The 19,457-nt window shown below is 37.1% G+C and overlaps 1 protein-coding gene across 2 annotated transcripts in view; it reads left to right on the top strand.

Annotated features, from left to right (window-relative positions):
- Positions 1–19,457, top strand: part of SLC4A10 (solute carrier family 4 member 10) — a 186,366-nt gene that overhangs the window by 29,298 nt on the left and 137,611 nt on the right. For both annotated transcript variants that reach the window (XM_028141093.2, XM_028141099.2), the window contains exons 3-4: positions 10,673–10,819; positions 13,543–13,681. In XM_028141093.2, coding sequence (XP_027996894.1) covers positions 10,673–10,819; positions 13,543–13,681 — 286 coding nt within the window. The remainder of the gene's footprint in view (positions 1–10,672; positions 10,820–13,542; positions 13,682–19,457) is intronic.

Consider the following 19,457-nt stretch of genomic DNA (forward strand, 5'->3'; position numbering starts at 1 on the left):
GTATCCATATCACAATAGTTCTCCAAATGATTTTGCAAACATTTGAAAGTTTTATAATTAGTAAATTCCCATTCTCAAAAATAGGAAAAAAACCTCGCTCCCACTGGAGACTATTTCATTATAACTTCCTGTTCCCTTATTTTAAACTAGAGGCCCGGTGCACGAAAATTCTTGCACTGGGCAGGGGAGGGGGGAGGGGTCCCTCAGCCTGGCCTGTGCCCTCTCGCAGTCTGGGAACCCTCTGGAGATGTCCACCTGCCAACTTAGGCCCGCACCCCAGGAGATCGGGCTTAAGCTGGCAGTCAGACATCCCTCTGGCAGCCCAGGAGCCCTCGGGGGATGTTCACCTGCTGGCTTAAGCTCACTCCCTGGGGGATCGGGCCTAAACTGGCAGTCAGACATCTCTCTGGCGGCCCGGGAGCCCTTCAGCCTGGCTTGTGGCTGAGTGGAGCTAACCCTGTGGGAGTGCACTGACCACCAGGGGGCAGCTCCTGCATTGAGCGTTTGCCCCCTGGTGGTCAGTGCACATCATAGCAACCAGTTGTTCCCAGTTATTCCACCATTTGGGTCAATTTGCATATTACCATTTTATTATATAGGATTCCTGTCTCTGCTGCACCAAAAAATAATCGTATTGTTTCTTTATTCCAAATATCTTTTCTTTGAAAAAGAAAGAACCATTTTCCCCTGCTATTATTAGTTAACTTTTGTGCAATTTAGTGTTGTTGATAAAAGGATTTTCAAAGTCAATTGATAGGGCAATTCTAAGTTGTATTTGATGCACTGGTAATAATTAGTAGAGTTAATTAATTACACAGAATCCATTTGAAATTGTACATTTTGCATGCCAAACACTTTGGATATTTGAGGATGGAAATTAGGAAGACAGACTAATACTGAAGATTTCAGGGGGGAAAAAAAGCCAATAGTAAATTTCATTCCCTTCTTGAGCTATCTTTGCCACCTGTGCACATTGTATAATGAACTTTTCTATTTTTTTCACCGGTATCCTAAATATAAGAACCAAATAAGAGAATATTCTCTTAAAGTTTTTATTTGTAGAATTTGCTTTAATTCCTAAAATGAACTCTCAGGTGAGTTATATATTATTTCCATGTTTCTTCACTTTAATTGATTCACATAATTTTTGTATGTGACCCACATCAATTTTTTTGGTACATAATTTATTCATGATATTCTTTATATTTGAAGTGAGTGGTAGCTTGATAGTTATTTATAGTCTACTTTTACAGTATATTGTAATTCTAAAGAAATTTGAAATATCTGAAATATTTTTTAAAATTTGCATATGGTTTTTACACCATGTACAAGTAGTTATAGATGTGTTTGCATGAGGATAGTAACATATTCTAATGTATATATGTGGCTAAACAATTCTGAAAATTTATGGTTTCATAATTTAGAGGTTCTGCTTGTACATTTTGCATCCCTAGCTTAGGATGTCAGTTTTTAGGCAGCCAATTTTAGAATAAGAGCCTATATTGTAAATCTGTCTCCATCATTCCTTAAAGTCAGGCTTTGTTTAATACTACTCTCTATGTACCAAAGACATGGTACAGTATTTGGGGTATTTGCTATTTATGTGACTTAAAACCATATCTTCTGTGAATGAGGATAACTGTATTTGTATATGTATGTATATGCAATATTTTCAGTCAATTACTATTTCAGAGACATAATTGGTAAAGAGAATTTTTTTCATTATATTAAATACTAGAGGCACGGGTGGGGTCCTGCCAGCTTGCCCTGATTGGGGCTCATCCGGCTAGGCCAGTGTGTGTGTGGGGAGGGGCCGCAGGCAGTTGGCCAGCCGGCCCCACCCCCAATTGAGGTTTTGGGGGCCAATCGGGGGCCGGGCTGGCCAGGGGACCAATCAGGGCCCTCATCAGGCTGGTTGGCTGCTGCAGTGTGTGCCATAGCCACCGGTCATTCTGGTTGTTCTGGTTGTTCTGCCGTTCTGGTCGCTGGGCTTTTATATATATATAGATAATCCTCAAAGTGGGAATTTTATGGCAGATATATTATTTCTTTATTGACAAACCACAAATAACCAAAGCTTCTTAATACAGGGTGGGACAAAAGTAGGTTTACAGTTGTTTGTATGGAAAATAGTACAAAAAGTAATAAATAATGTTACACAAATAAACAACTGTATTCCTACTTTTGCCACATCCTGTATTATCATATAGGGTTATGTTAACACTATACTTTTATTTTGAGTTTTCCAGGCATTTGAGACTTCTGTGTGTTCCTTATTTAGTTATATAGTTTAATAGTGTGGGAGTGGTCCTATGAAGGTGATCAACTTAGTTTATTTCATGATAAATTTCTTAAATCTCTATTTCACTTGCTAATCTTTCCCAGTTGGGATATCCTACTTTAAAGCTCCTTGGCTGCATGTAATCATAGCCTCCACAGGTTATCTCCTTTCTACAGGACCTTCTCACAGTGTAAGCAGGAGTAGATTACCATCCATTGGGACTTTTCTTATGAATTTATCATCATTCACCAATAAGAATTAAGTGCTAATGGGATACAAGCACTGAGCCAGGTTTCTGTTCTATACTCTTTATTCTCCAAGGAGGTTTAGATAACCAGTGATTTCGATAGGGCATTTGACTCCCCATTGAGAAAAAAAAAAAATTACAGTGGCCACTTTGCACATAAATGTTTACATTTAAAAATTGTCAATGGATATACATGCTGATAATAAATACATATTAAATAATTGAAAAAGGTAATATTCTTGATTTTTTTTTTTTAATCCTCACTCGAGGACATTTTTTCCATTAATTTTTAGAGGGGGTGGGAGAGGGAAAGACAGAGAGAAATTCTATGTGAGAGAAACACATTGATTGGTTGCCTCCTTCATGTGCCCCGACCAAGAGCCTGTCCTTGTCCGGAATCGAACCCGGGACCCTTCTGCCGATGCTCTATCCACTGAGCCAAACCAGCTAGGGCAATGTTCTTGATTTTTAAATAACATATGCCTATTATTTTAGCAGTATAGGTATCACTAGAACCTCAGTAGAACTGATTCCGCTATGGGGACAATAGTCTGAGATTACTTTTTTCAATGCTCTCTTTTATATTTTCTCCCAGTAAGTTTGTTTACTCCCTCTCTATCTTCCCTCTTTCCTGGTTACCTTGTCATTTCTACTGCCTCTAGCATGTTAGAACTGCTAATGGCACAATGAACAAAAAATCTGATTTTCTTTCCTCCCTTTCTCTATCATTTTACCTTCCCTTAATGAGCTTCACCTGCGAAGATAAAACAGGAACCTAAAATGACTGAAATCATAATTATGAGAAAGCAAAATTTTAATTTTCTGCTGGTATATTAACCTTTTGTTTAGTCCCTGTGGCAAGAAGGCTATGAATATTGTTTGTGGCTACTTTAAAAACTGCTTTCAGATTACCTTAGGAGCTTTTGTAACTAAAGAATTACAGTCTTATTAGCAAAAGATTTCTAATTTCTAGTTAAAGTATTTAGAATTATACCTATTTTTTCTTTGAATAACTTTTTTTTCTTATAATGATAAATTGCCATGATTTATTTGGATAATAGTATAGCAGGAAATCATTTTATGACATCTCAGTGATTAAAACTATAGTGTCAGCAATACCAATGCAGTAACAATGTTGATCATAAAAATGAAAGTCATGCTTAGTAAGTTAAGCTATTGACTGTTTATAGAAATGGCTTATTTATCTCCTGCTATCTCACTTTAACTTTCTCTTAATATTGATTAATCTGCATTCTCTTTCACTATTAAAAAAGCGCTTTTGCCCAGGCTAGTATAGCTCAGTTGGTTGGACATTGTTCCATGCACCAGAGGTTTGCTGGTTCAATTTCTGGTCAGGACACATGCCTGGGATGAGTGTTTTCTCTTACATCAATATTTCTGTCTCTCACCTTCTCCATTCCTCTTTCTCTAAAGTCAAGAAAAGTTCATAAGTTTTACATTTGAAAAGACCTGCTCACTCTGTATAAACGAAGGGTTTAAAAAATATCCTGTAAATTGTTCATGCCTCTTGAAAACCACAGAAACTTACTCTATACCTTTTTGAAGAAAAAAGAAATTTGAAGTAGGGTAGATGTGTTAAAAAAAATACCATCTATAATAATAAAAGTGTAATATGCTAATTAGACTTGATGTCCTTCTGGACGACCTTCTGGATGAAGCCGGGGCTAAAAGAGAAGGCTGGGTCCCGGGTGCCAGAGGGAGGGCGGTGCTGGCAGCCGGGGGAAGGAAGGCCTACTCTTGCATGAATTTTATGCATCGGGCCTCTAGTCAAATATATATTTTTTAAATAAAAAAGTTATGTCTGGCTTTATAATCTTGAGATATAAAATTAAGTCATATTTGGTTAGCATTCAAAATATAATAACTCAGAGGTACTACCTGCCTGGTAGAGTTCTGGAAATATATGGTATTTCTCCTGGAATTCTCTTCCCAAGCTTTCCTAGGGTTACTTCAACTATGGTTGAATCAGACTTTAATGCCTCTAACCTGTTGCTAATCTCAGGTGAGAATGAAATGAACACCAGATTCACTCATTCAGTCATTCCTCCAACTCTCTTTTGAGTGCCTATTATTAAGTGCTAGACACTAGTCCAGGTATTAATAATATAACAGTGAAAAATAAAGATAAAATTATGGACCTTATATGCTAGATTTGCCCCTCAAGATTTATGTCAACTAATGTTTAACACTGGACAGCCTAGACCAGTGGTCAGCCGTTTGCTGCTCTGTTGACTAATGAGTTTGCCGACCACTGGTAGAGGATTAATCACAAGGAACAACAACAGCCTGTAATTATTGGAATCGAGAGTCTAGGTCAGTGGTCGGCAAACTCATTAGTCAACAGAGCCGCAGTTTTCCATCCACTGGCCTAGCCCATTACTATAGTTTCCATCCACTGGCCTAGCCCATTACTATAGTTCTTCTGCCACTAGGTAGAAATCTGGTGGCATTCAAGGAGTTGGGGTAATGCAAGTTACACTAGAGTTATGTGACTCCCCCCGTCCCATCATGTGGTGGAAGGTCCTGTCCACTACAACTATTGAGCCTTCATAATTTATCTGTACAGTGTTGTTCAGTTAGCCACATAACCTCCTCATCCACATACACGTACCAAAACCTGCCTTGAGCCTAAGTATTAAACTTCTTAGTGACCTAAGTCTTTAATTTCCCTTATTGTAAGGGCACATGTGTCCCCTTTCTCCATTCGTACCTAAGTGACTTTGTTGTAAAGGCCTTTAGCATCAGTCGTGTGATGGGCATAGATCCAGCAGTGTGTGCGCACACATCCTTTGTAGTCTAGTGGCTGCTGTTGAGTTTGGGAAGTGAGCCAGACTCTCTTCCCAGAGGTGACCTTTCCTCCAGATGGGGATGGAAGTGAGGGAATGTATCTATTTCTGCTTGTTGTCATTTAGGGCACGTAAATGGTTTAGTGATTTTAAATCTCAAAGCAAAGGGATTTGGGTTTAGCTTTTCTTCTTCCTAATAGACTCTTTGTAAATCCTATCTAAAACTGAGGATGAAAGTGGGTGCAGGAGCAAGGATACCTCCTAATTTCACTTTCCAAAATCTGAGCTTTATGCTTTTCCTTCCCCCCAAATAATTATTTTACATTCTTCACTCAGAGGTGGATACTTACTCAATAACCACGTAATTATAGAACTGCGCAAGTGGATCTTTCTAGAAAGTGAAGGCAGCCTTATTTAGGTAAATTGAGCAGATCACCTCTCTGTACAGAAAACTGTCAGCAGCCAAAAAAAAGAAAAGAAAAATTAGGAAATTTCATCTTTATCTTTCCATTTTTCTATCAGGCACCGGGTAATGATGTTCTGATAACCTTCCCACTAAACATCCCCTCCCCAACCCACCCACAGCTTCGATTTATGGCATTTGCCAAAATTCATGGTTACCTACCTTTTCTGTGGTTGAAAACACATCACCAAAGTGTTTTCACTGAACACACAGTGAGGAAGAGGTATGCACAGCTGCCCCGGGAGAACTGGGTGAGCCAGCTTCAGGCACTTGTGCAAGTCATTGTTTTCATCTAAAATTTCCTGCAAAAAAACTGAAAAATGAGAAACATAATTTTTATATGTCAGTATAAATCATGTTTATTGCAATAAATGTTAAAGGAAATAACAACTCTGTTTACTTCCTGGTAAAAACAGGTTAAGTATCCTAATATATATTTCTGTACCTTTTTTGTTCCCAACCCCCCTTCACAAGGCATACCATCTACATTTCACTTGCCAATACATATCCTATTCCTTGAAGTCTGATCTCCCCTTTTGTGAGCCAGCATTTGAATTTTTCAGCCTACTGCAGCATAAAATGCTGTAAAAAGGGGTTAAGATTTGTTTTCATTTATTTATTCAAGAAACACTTGCTGAGCTCTTAATATGCCAGGTACTGAAAATAGAAACATGATTAAACAGACCATATTGCTAACTATAGATCCTACCATGGGCATCATGTACCTGATAATATTGTTAGTTATTTGATTGAAATTGGAAAAGTTTTATTGGGAAGTATAAGGTGCCAAGGGAGTATATACTGGTGGTTATGTATATAAAATTAAACATATCTGATAGACCTGATTGCATGGTGACATAAGAGTTCCCAGAAGCAATAGAGAGGAAAAACCAATGCCCGAGGATTTGCCGAGCCTTTGTTTCTGTCACATTTGCTAATGTCTCATAGGTCAAAACAAGTCACATACCCAAATCCAGATTCAAAGGTTGGAAGAATAGATTCTACCCCCAATGAGAGAAGCTCCTAAAATATTGTGGCCCTCAAAAAAACAAATGAAAAAAACACACACCACACTGCAACACTATCTACTTATTTGCAAACATCTATACAGGAATGCCAAGTATTTTTCATCTTTGCTTTCAGATATTTTGTTTTATTCCTTCAGTTTCACAGTTGAATTCCACAATTGTCTTCATGGAACTCTGATTTTCTCCTCAATGACTCTTCAGTTTTTCCATGCAAGCCTTTGTGTTTCTAATTACCATAAGTCCCCAAATAAGCCACTTTCTACATGTGCATATGTCTTTTGAATAATCTATACTAATAAAAGAGAAATATGCAAATTGACCATACCTTCACGACACCCACCAACCAATCAGGAGTGAGTATGCAAATTAACCCAACAAAGATAGCTGGTTAATTTGCATACACAGGTGCAGAGTGTAGACTGAAGGCTCTGGCCCGAGTGAAGCCTGAAGACTGAAGACTGAAGACAACTGAAGACTGAAGACTGAAGAGGCTTGGCTTCTCCACTCTGGCCGGAGTGAAGGCCTGGTTCCCAGGTGCCAGAGGAAAACCGGTGCCGGCAGCCAGGGGAAGGAAGGCCTATTCCACAAATCTTTGTGCAATGGGCCTCTAGTACAATATAAAACTAAATCTGGAAAATTTTACAGTTTCACATTTTTGGTTATTTCCTGACCTATTTCCCTGAAGCAAAGTGGCAGGGCTGTTCAGAAATTATAATTTAGTTACAATGGGGTTGGGAAGGTAGAGAGTAACCACCTTCTCTTTTGTATTCATTTTTTAAGTATCCTAGGACATATGTTGATCTCTTTTCTCCCCCTTCCTTGCAAAATAAAACAACAAAACATAAATGCTTTAAAATAATAGAGAAATAACAAGCTTCAGTCATTATAAAAATAGATGCCTGGTCTGGCCGTTGTGGCTCAGTGTTTGAGCATCGACCTATGAAACAGGAGGCCACGGTTTGATTCCTGGTCAGGGCACATGCCCAGGTTGTGGGCTCAATCCAAAGTAGGGGACATGCAGGAGACAGCCAATCAATGATTCTCTCTCATCATTGATGTTTCTATCACTCTCTCTCTCCCCGCCTTTCTATCTCTGAAATAAATATAAAAAATGAAAAAATAGATGCTCTATCTCACCTTATTTTCCCCCATGCTCTACATACTATGACCCAACTCAAGTCTTACCTTTTCCATGAAACTTCCCTTGCTTGCCTAGATTATCCTTGATTTCACTCTGTTATGAACTCCTATAGATTAGTATTATTTACTGCTTTTATTTGTATTCAAATTTGTATTATTCACTGCTGTTTTCTTTGGATTTGAGTCCGTAACAATTGGATGGTTATCCTTTTTTAAGTGCAGCTATCATATCCTATAAGCATTCCTTATCCTGTTTCTTGACTAACTTGAACTGTAAGCCTCTCTTTGAGTGCTATAAATATCCAGCCTCAAGCTGTCTGATAGCCTGTCAACATTGAAATTCTCCTTTCCTTTATTTCTTAGAAAATACCTATTGTTAGGATTAATTTTATTTATTCAGGAAATGTTGAGGCTTACTATATTTCAAAATAAAAAAAAAATAACACTGCCATCTCAACTTGTTGTTTTGCTTAAGACAGTGGTACAAATGTATAGGAAAGTTCCTCTTAGTATTGCTGTTTCATTTCCCCTAATATTTTCAAAATATATTCATATCTCAATGACATGTATTTTTATTACTTTTTGGATTTTTAACATGATATGAAGTTAATTTGTTGAATGTTTTGAGTAATTTAAAAAATGAAAATTATTCTTATATCATCTTTAAAAATAATTTAGGTTAAGTTAATAAATGCCAAGTCATTTCAGAATAATGACATTTATCACTAAGTTTCTTGAATTTTTGTTCTTTTTTAAATTCTTTATTGTTTAAAGTATTACATGAGTCTCCCCCCCCCATTGACCTCTCCCCCCCACTCCCTACCTCAAGCACAAGCCCTCCTCCCTCCCCCCTACTATCTGTGTCCATTGGTTTTGCTCATATGCATGCATACAAGTCCTTTGGTTGATCTCTTAACACCTCACCTCCCGCCTTCCCTTATAGGTTGTACAGTCTGTTTGATCCTTCTATTTCTCTGGTTCTATTTTTGTTCATCAGTTTATGTTGTTCATTATATTCCACAAATGAGTGAGATCATGTGATATTTATCTTACTCTAACTGGCTTATTTCGCTTAGCATAATGCTCTCCAGTTCCATCCATGCTGTTGGAAATGGTAAGAATTCCTTCTTTTTTATAGCAGTGTAGAATTCCATTGTGTAGATGTACCACAGTTTTCTAATCCACTCACCTGCTGATGGGCACTAATTTTAGTTTCCAAATCTTAGCTATTACAAATTGTGCTCCTATGAACATAGGGGTGCATATATCCTTTCTGATTGGTGTTTCTCTTTTCTTGGGATACATTCCTACAAGTGGGATTATTGGATCAAATAGAAGTTCCATTTTTAATTTTTTGAGGAAACTCTATACTGTTCTCCACAGTGGCTGCACCAGTCTGCATTCCCACCAGCAGTGCACAAGGGTTCCTTTTTCTCTGCATCCTCGCCAGCACTTGTCATTTGTTGATTTGTTGAATATAGCCATCCTGACAGGTGTGAGATGGGACCTCATTGTTGTTTTGATTTGCATATCTCGGATGATTAGTGACTTTGAGCATGTTTTCGTATGTCTCTTGGCCTTCCTTATGTCCTCTTTCAAAAAGTGTCTATTTAGGTCCGTTGCCCATTTTTTGATTGGGTTGTTTATCTTCCTTTTGTTAAGTTGTATGAGTTCCCTGTAAATTTTGGAGATTAAACCCTTATCGGAGATAACATTAGCAAATATGTTCTCCCATGCAGTTGGGCTTTCTTGTTGTTTTGTTGATGGTTTCTTTTGCTGTGCAGAAGCTTTTTATTTTGATATAGTCCCATTTGTTTATTTTCTTCTTAGTTTCCATTGCCCTTGGAGCTATGACATAGTAGTATGTCTGATATTTTGCAGCCTATGGAGTCTTCTAAGATTTTTATGGTTTCCCGTCTTACATTTAAGTCCTTTTTCCATTTTGAGTTTATTTTTGTGTATGGTGTAAGTTGGTGGTCTAGTTTCTTTTTTTTTGCATGTATCTGTCCAATTTTCCCTACACCATTTATTGAAGAGACTGTCGGGACTCCACTGTATGCTCTTGCTTCCTTTGTCAAATATTAATTGAGCATATTTTTGTTCTTCTTAAGGGATATCTATGAGAATAGAAAATTCTATTTGAGATATGATATTGTAAGAAAAATTTATGGTAATAGGGATCCCAACCTTGAATGGGTAAATGGAAGAAGAACCAACAAAGGAAACTCATATGGATAAAACAAAGGTGGAGGGAGGAGGGCCAAGAGAAAGTTCAGTTATAGAGAAGAAAGTGGCCAATGCTGTCAAGTGCCACATACAGAAACAGTAGAGCTGAAAAAACTCCACAGAACTCGGTATCACTAGGGACCTTGGTGAAATCTGGTTTATTAAAGACTGAGTTTTCACTCACTTAACTGTGAAGGGAAGGGAACTGATGAGATAACTGACTAGTTGAAGGCTTGTAGAAAGAATGATTTAAAAAAAATAAACTATTGGTGATTATAAAATATATAACCAAGTAGTTAGTATTGTGACTGATCCATGGAATACCAAAATACAGTGCCAAACTTTAAGATTTACACACATCATACACACAAAGACTGTGTGCTGGATTGAATTGAATTGAGTTTTCATTGACATGTAAATCACTATCTTCTGTGATCTGGAATAATTTAGAGTTTAATTTGTGCTTTTACTTCTGATAAGGTCATCGGACACTATTTATTGGAGTTCATGTGCCCCTGGGAGGAAGAAAAAGCCATCGACGTCACAGGCATCGTGGTCATAAACACAGAAAGAGAGACAGAGAGAGAGATTCGGGATTAGAGGATGGAAGGGAGTCACCTTCCTTTGGTAAGAATTGCCTTGTTTTTATTAAATTTGTGACCATAATAATATTGCATTTGTTTGTACAATCCAAATTAACAGCCATATACTTGTTTATACTTTTCTAAATTATATTGTGTTGGACAGATTGCGGAGAAGTGGGAGAGAGAAAACTTGATCCTTTTTTTTTCCTCTTGTGCATCTGCTTTATGAATGTGAGAATTATGTTAGATTTGTGAGTGAGGAAAAACACTTAAGTAGTAAAACTTAGTTGTATAAACTCTTGATAATTTATCCCAATAATAGTCATTGCTCTATGTAATTTGAAAATCCAGGGGGAAATGTTTTATTAATTTCCCATTTACATTGCTAATCTGCCCAAATTTTATTCTTAGGATGTGAAATTTCTGCTATTTTGACTGTTTTTCCTTTGAAAGTAGATACAGAATATCAACATGTAGTGATATGGTAGTTGTTAACAATTCCTGAGAGCCTGTGTACGTGACATAACCAAGAACCAGCCTTTCAGTTCCTTGACCATCCCGTCTCCTATGATCTCCTCCACTGCAGCCAGCTCACCTACCCATCCATGATTACTTCATCTCTGAATGCACTCACCTTGCTCTCTGACCACAGTTTCTCTTTTTATTTGCTTGTGCAACTACTTGATTTCTCTACTTTTCCTCTATCCATGTAATAATCTTTATTTCTTTATCCTACTCTGATTTCATAGCTTGTAATTTTAGTAATACTTTTGCTAATATTCCATATATCGTAGGTCCCTTGTTATAGATTTATTCATACCTTCACTCCTACTTTAAAATCCATACTTATGCCAAAACCGGTTTGGCTCAGTGGATAGAGCATCGGTCTGTGGACTGAAAGGTCCCAGGTTCGATTCCGGTCAAGGGCATGTACCGTGGTTGTGGGCACATCCCCGGTAGGGGATGTGCAGGAGGCAGCTGGTCGATGTTTCTCTCTCATCGATGTTTCTAGCTCTCTATCCCTCTTCCTTCCTCTCTGTAAAAAAATCAATAAAATATATTTAAAAAAAAATAAAATCCATACTTATGTTGGGTTTTCTCCATGTTTTTGCTTTCTCCCTTCCTCCTCAAGTAGGGATGCTCTGCTGGACATAGTCTTTCAACAGGGTGGATTGTAGCCATTTAAACTCATGACTTACATGGATTTTCAATACCTCTTCCCAATTCTGTTGCATTTCTTTGATTAAAAAAATGATTTTCAACCTTTTTCACCATTCCCCAACACCCTCCTTTTCACCATCACTTAGCAGATGCTTTGTACTTCAGAAGGGAAATACGTCACCAGAAAGAACTCACTCAACTTCCTTCCTATTAAATATACAGACCTATATGCTTACATCTGCAACTGCCCCCCCCCTTTAATATAATGAGGGGGTTTTCTTTTCAATTATGTTTATTTCTTTTTCTCTCCCACCTGGAAACTTATACAATTTATAGTCTAAATGATTATTCTCATCATCTGTTAGACATAATCAAGTCTCTCCCATTTTAAATAGTTCCCCAACTTCCCTCAAGCCCCCATTCAGATGTATTCAGATATAAAATAAGTTAATGTTCAACAAAGACTTATATTCAGAATCTATAAAGAGCTCTCAAAACTCAACAGTAAAGAAACAATCAACCTAATTTAAAATTGACAAAATATTTCAACAGACATTTCACCAAAGAAGACATATGGATGACCAATAAACACACGAAAAACTGTCAACAATAGACATCAGAGAAATGTAAAAAGTACCACAATGAGATATCACTGCACAGAACAGCTAAGAAACAGTTGACACCAAGTGCTGATCAGGATGTGGAACAAGTACAACTCTCTCATAAATAGCTGCTCAGAATGCAAAAGAGTACAGACCCTCTGGAAAGCAGTTTTATAAAGTTAAAAATACACTTAGCATATAACATAGCAATCCTACCCCGAGGCACTTACCCTAGAGATATAAAGACTTATGTCCCACTGAAAAACCCATATAAGAACAAGTATCGCAGTTCTATTCATAATTGCCCCACACTGGAAACAACTAAATATCCTTCAACAAATGGATACATAAATAAACTGTGTACATTTCTACAATGGACTACTTCTCAGCAGTAAAAAGAATGAACTATTGATATACTTAGTTACACAGATAAATTTCAAAATCTCAAAGGCATTATACTAAGTGAATAACAACAGTCTCAAAAGGTTGCATATCATATTTTTCCATTTATATGACATCTCGGAAAAGGAAAAACTATAAGCAGTGGAAACCAGATTAGTTGTTGCTAGGGGTTGAGGGAGTTTTTTGGTGAGTTATATTCAGCATAGTTTTAGTATAAGTTAATTTATCATAGTCTACTCTTCTGAATATTACCATAAAATATAGCATATATGATGAGAGATGTATGTATGTGTTGTGTGAGGTAAATGGAAGTAGTTTTCATGATTGTTATAAGTAATACAAAATAATCATCATAATAATCATATTTTATTATATATATATATGTACATTACCTGCTTATGGGTTTACATATTTATGTTCCCAAATTATGCTAGACTTAATGTAATGCTAAATTTAGTTTTAATTCCCCAAGTTTACTTTAGATAAGTGTTGTAGTGGAGGCAAGGGAGGTGTGAGTTTGGAGTGGTGATGAAGGAGGTGACTGAGACATTTTAAGCTTAAAGTCATGGTAATGCATGCTCATGTCTCTGATTTTCCATAGACACCCCATCACAGCGGGTACAGTTTATTCTTGGAACTGAGGATGATGACGAGGAACACATTCCTCATGACCTTTTCACAGAACTGGATGAGATTTGCTGGCGTGAAGGTGAAGATGCTGAGTGGCGAGAAACAGCCAGGTGAGGATTTTTGTTGAAGGGTGAATGCATACTAAATAATTTTCATGCTATTAGAAAAACAGATAGCTACTGCCATGATTTTGCAAACATCCACAAATGCTGCTAATTTCTGAAATTGCTCATCTGGTCTGGGCATATCCTATAATGGGGTCTGGGTCAGAGTGAACTCTGAAGGCAGTAATTATAGTAAATAGTGACTCAGAGCCAGCAGCAGCTGCAGCCCTAAAGATAAACAGTAGCATAATTTGTGTGTCATCAGGAAAACAATAGAAATCTAAAAGTAATTTATTTATTTATTTTTGATTGCTGGCCTGTGCCCAAAATATATGATAATTTGAGTGGGGGGGGGGTGGGGTTAAAAAGGAAGGGAAAACATTATAAGAGGCTTTTTAAAAAAATATTTTATTGATTTTTTACAGAGAGAAAGGGAGAGGGATAAAGAGTTAGAAACATCGATGAGAGAGAAACATTGATCAGCTGCCTCCTGCACACCCCCTACTTGCTGCACCCAAGGTATATGCCCTTGACTAGAATCGAACCTTGGACCCTTCAGTCCGCAGGCTGACACTACATCCACTGAGCCAAACCAGTCAGGGCAGGCTCTAAGTATTGTCTTGGATTTATGTCCTATTTGGCGAGGATAAAAGTATTTTGTAATGTGTTTCTAGGATATGTATACATTCAAACATAGTGTTTTTCAAAATAACTTTCTCAAGATTACTTTTTCTGTCATTTGTAATTAATATTTCTATATTGTCATATAGTCATTGAATTGCTATAAAAGAGTAATAAGCTAAATTTTGCATTTACTTTTTATTTATTCTTGCTCATTGTCTCATTTATATAACAAACGCTTATGAAGTACCTATTATGTGCCAGGTGCAATGGATATAGAACAATAACAAAAAACTTAAAATTTTCCTTCAACAGTCTCATAGTCTAATTTGGGGATTTAGGCAAGTAAACAAAATTGTAAATGAATGCTGTAATACAGATGTGCACAAGGAATTGTGGGCACACCTAGGATTGCCACTTACCCTCTGCTTCCCAAGTTTTATTGTGAACACCAGCCACATGGAGTCTTGTTGAAATGTAGATCTAATAGGCCTCAGGCATAGTGTCAGATTCTAACACTCTTCCAGGTAGTGTCACACCAGTGTTTTTGGGGTGAGGGCCACATTTTGAGTAGCAATGATTTAAACCACAGGGCGAAAGAGAGGGAATCAAAATAGCTTCCCAGTATATATAAAATATACTTATAATATAAAAGTATATATAAAATATAATAATATATTTGGACCACTTTCCATGTTATTAGTACAGATGTACATCTTATAATGACTGCATTGCATTTAATTATATGGATAATTACTTATTTAGATTGTTTTATTTTTTGCTGTAATCGTTGATGCAGTAATTATTTACTCATATGTTTGGCATTATTGTGTGGGCATTTATGTGGGTGACTTTCCAAAAGTGGAACCTATGTACAAAAAAGCAGACGTTTTTACTTTGGAAGATATTTAAAAACTATCTTCATAAATTGTTTTGGTAACTTATACTTTTGTATGAGAGGGCTTATTTTGCCCAAATCCTTGCCATACTAAATCACCAAACTTTATTTTTATAGGTGAAAAATAAATCACATTGTTTTGAGTTGCAGGTTCTTTAATTCTTAGTGAGATTGAACATCTTTTCATATGTTTTTTATTAATTAAGTTATTTATGTGAGAGAGAGGAAGGGAAAGAGAGAGAGGGAGAGAAGAGAGACATCGATTGTTGCTCCACATATTTATGCATTCATTGGTTGATTATTTTATATGTCCTGACCAGGGATCAAACTTGCAATCTTTGTGTATAGGGACGACACTCTAACCAACTGAGCTAGCTGGCCAGGTCCTCATTTGTTTTTATTTTATTCTTGTGAATTAATTGCTTCTTTTCTTTACCTATTTTATGTAAAATCATAATTTTCTTTACTTGCCATTTTTAATACCTAAAATTGATGGAATTTTATTCTTTGTGAATTACGTTTTAAGTAAAAATTTACAAAATTAATGAATTTCCCTATGATGCCTTCTATTACAATATTTTAAAGATAAAACCAAATTTGAAATTGTTTTTATATAACCAAGTTGATTTCAGGATTAAGAACCTTTTACTTTATATTTTTCTTTCAATTGCATCAAAAACAAAATACTTTGGAGTTTTTAATATACATAATATATGTAGTCATCTTCTTTACTTGATGATAAAAACCACAACAATCTTCACAAATTAGTGATATAACTATTTATATGACTTGTTGATAAGGAATTTAAAGTGCTAACCTCCCTGTATAAGTTTAGAAGTATCAGTCTTCAAACAGTTATAAAATATAGGTGTTCCTATTTGTTCATTAAATTCCACATATGAGTGAGGCAAGAACACGTATTTCTTATAACTGCCAAGTAAAATATGATACAGATTCATAGATAGAGAGTAGGCAGACAGCTCTGGAGGGTATGGGGTGGGAGGATTGAGCAAAAAAGTAAAAAAAAAAAAGCAAGAGAACTCCTGGACATGGTGGTGATTTTGGGGGGTAGGAGAGGGTGGAGGTGGAAGAAGGTATAGAGGGGATAAATGGTGATGGGAAAAAAGAAGAAATAGGTGTTCCCAGATGACTTGAAGTATTTCTTTCTTTACTCTCATTCCATATAATATAGCTAAGAAGTGAGCTTGGAATATGTGTTTTGGCATGAGTAGCTCTCTTATTCTTAAAATGCTTGTTGATTTTCACCTTGCAGATCAAATAGTTATCTGTTCCTTTAAACCAATAGCTTCTTGTAATTTGCCCAGTCTCATAAAGCTAGTAGGTGACAGTGCAATTTAGAATCTAGTCTTTCACTCTGTCACAGTTGAGCTGATAAGATTTTTATCATGTTCTAATGGTTGAGTTGAACAAAGTGTTTATCCTAAACCACCAAAACGTATTGCTATTTATTTATCCTATCTAATAAGAGGGAATATGCATATTGACAATCACACCATCACAAAGATGGCAGTGCCCATAGCCACAAGATGGCGGTGCCCAGTCCCCTCAGCCCCGCTGGAGTCCCCCAGTCCTTTTAGCTCAGCCAGGGGGGTGGCAGGCACATGGTGCGGCCAGACCCGCCCTCAGCCCCCCAGCCGCCCAGGGCTGGCCCGAGGTGCAGGCAAGCCTTGGATGGTGGCTGCACAGCCGCCCAGGGCCGCCCGAGGCTCAGATAACCAGGGCCAACTGAGGCTTGCTCTGCTGGCAATGGCAGCAGCAGAGGTGTGATGGGGGCATCACCTTCCCCTGATCGCCGGGTCGCCTCCCACCCCTGAGGGCTCCCGGACTGTGAGAGGGGGCAGGCTGGGCTGAGGGACCCCCCCTCCAGTGCATGAATTTTCATGCACTGGTCCTCTAGTAAAGCATAAAAGAGATGATCTAGTTAATTATTGGTATTCTTGAATATTATTAGCTAGGACCTGTGTTCTCAGACATGCTTCCAGAACCTCATGCATGGTGCAGCTGTTTAAGGTTCAGGAAGACATCTGATTAGCAATCAAATAGTAACAGACATTGAAGAGGAGGGTACATGAATTTTGGCTGAGACAATACGTCAGGGAAGAACAGTACGTATTTATTGAAGACTTAGAAATATAGTGGGTTTTAAAGTGGCAGAAGTAACTTTGTTCTGGTGTCCCTAATTCCTTTAAAAAGGCTAATTTTAGTTAATTCATTACTCCATCTAATTTGTCAAATGCAACTTAATTCTAATAGATCATTAGCATACCATTTGAAGCACTTCATTCCTTTGATTAGCATTCCAGGGGGATTAATATGTTTCTACCCTAGTAGAAATAAAAAGAATAGTTTATCAGCACATTGCACCTGTCATATTTCACATCTTGAATAATTCATGCCCACCGTTGTTGCCAAGTAAAACTTGAGCAAAGTTTTAGATTTTCAAGTGAAATTTTTGAATCAAAATTATTTAATAAATGTTTGTGAAAAACAGCTGTTCACTTTTAAAAACCCTAAAGAAGCCATATGACAAGGACTAATGAAATCAACAAGATTAGAATGTTCTGCTTATAAATAACATATAATGTTATTAATAGAAAAGTGCTCAAAGACACCACAGCTGTGCACTTGTGGAGACAACATGCTTGACTCACTGTGGTTGTCCTTTAAAAAGTGCTTTCCACAAAGGAGCTCAGAGGAGGCCAAGCAGGGGGTAGCAGTGAGGCCTCTGATGCATACACGGTAGTATAGAAAGGATGACTACCTCAAAATGGTTTTATTGATGTTGTGAAGCATTTGATATTCAAAAGTAGCAAAGGTTCAAGTCATCACGATTTTTCAGTGCAATGGGAGGTGTGAAGATAATATGGATTAATAACAGCTAATATCAATAAACTCTAGGTTTGGATATATTTCATTTCCCCCTTTTTTGTTAAAATAGGCCCTTTATAATTACATACGTTTTCCTCAGGCCCCCACCCTAACCATTTCCCCACTCTAACACTCCATATCCCCAGCTCTACCCAAAGGAGGAGGTTTTCTCTTGAGAATCCATGACTTCCCCGAGGCTATAATTTTGGATGGTATAGTAACCTCTTTACTTTCTATATGAGTACAAGCAGAGAATAAAAATTCTTTGCAAAGGTCATCTGAATTAGTGGGAATGGAATAAACAGAAAGAGTTAATTATATGGAAAACATCTATGTCTAAATTACAGAAGAAATTTACTTTGTAGACTTTTAATATGAGTATTATAGAGATTATTGTCAACTTAATCCTCAAAGAATTAATGAAACACCTATATTAGGTTGTTGTAGTTTAGTACAAAGAGATTCCAATGTGTTAATCATGGATGAAAACAGATCCAGATACTGAAGGAAATGAAAATATTCTCTGAGTTTAAACCTGTCCCTCCCCCATAGAAAATGTCATGCATTTGGCCTATAACCTTGGTTTTTTTTCATTGTCCATCACTTCTCATTCATGCCTGTGAGACTCTTGTTTGCTTTGGTTTGCTATTCAAACAAATGTCAGCTGAGTTTATTTGAAAACTGGAATAAATTGCAGCACTTTAGGTCATTAACTGCAATCAGGCATTTTGCAACTGACAGCATACTCAGTGACTACAAATCTTGAAACAGGATTTGGTGTGTTCTCAGACCTGTTAATTTCTATCTTTGAAGTTTAAAATGGAATGAACCCCTGTTCCCTCCCCCCTCCCCGCCCCAGAAAGTAGCTATACTTATGCATTTTGTATATATATAAAATTTTTAATGTAGTCTTTAAAATATTTAAATATCTTAAAGCAGGGGTCCTCAAAATTTTTAAACAAGGGGCCAGTTCACTGTCCCTCCGACCATTGGAGGGCCGGACTATAGTTTTAAAAAAACTATGAACAAATTCCTATGCACACTGCACATATCTTATTTTGAAGTAAAAAAAAAACAAAATGGCAAAAACACCCGCATGTGGCCCGCGGGCTGTAGTTTCAGGACACCTGTCCTAAAGCCTTTGGCATTATTCTGAAGCTGGCATGAAGCACTGAATCTTGAAATGTTTAGTAACTTGCTATTTGTAACTTGCGGGTTCCTTTTTATGGAAAGGATCTTCCGCTTCCTCCTGCAGTGGTCACGAAACCTGTGGCTAAATCAAACCATTCGTGCAAAAAACTTATATGTGGTCCTTTTAACTACCAAGTTGTTTGGAATTCCCAGAAACTTCATTCTCCTTTTCCAAAAGGCAAA

The sequence above is a fragment of the Eptesicus fuscus genome, chromosome 11 (assembly GCF_027574615.1).
Source record: "Eptesicus fuscus isolate TK198812 chromosome 11, DD_ASM_mEF_20220401, whole genome shotgun sequence".
NCBI lineage: Eukaryota > Metazoa > Chordata > Mammalia > Chiroptera > Vespertilionidae > Eptesicus > Eptesicus fuscus.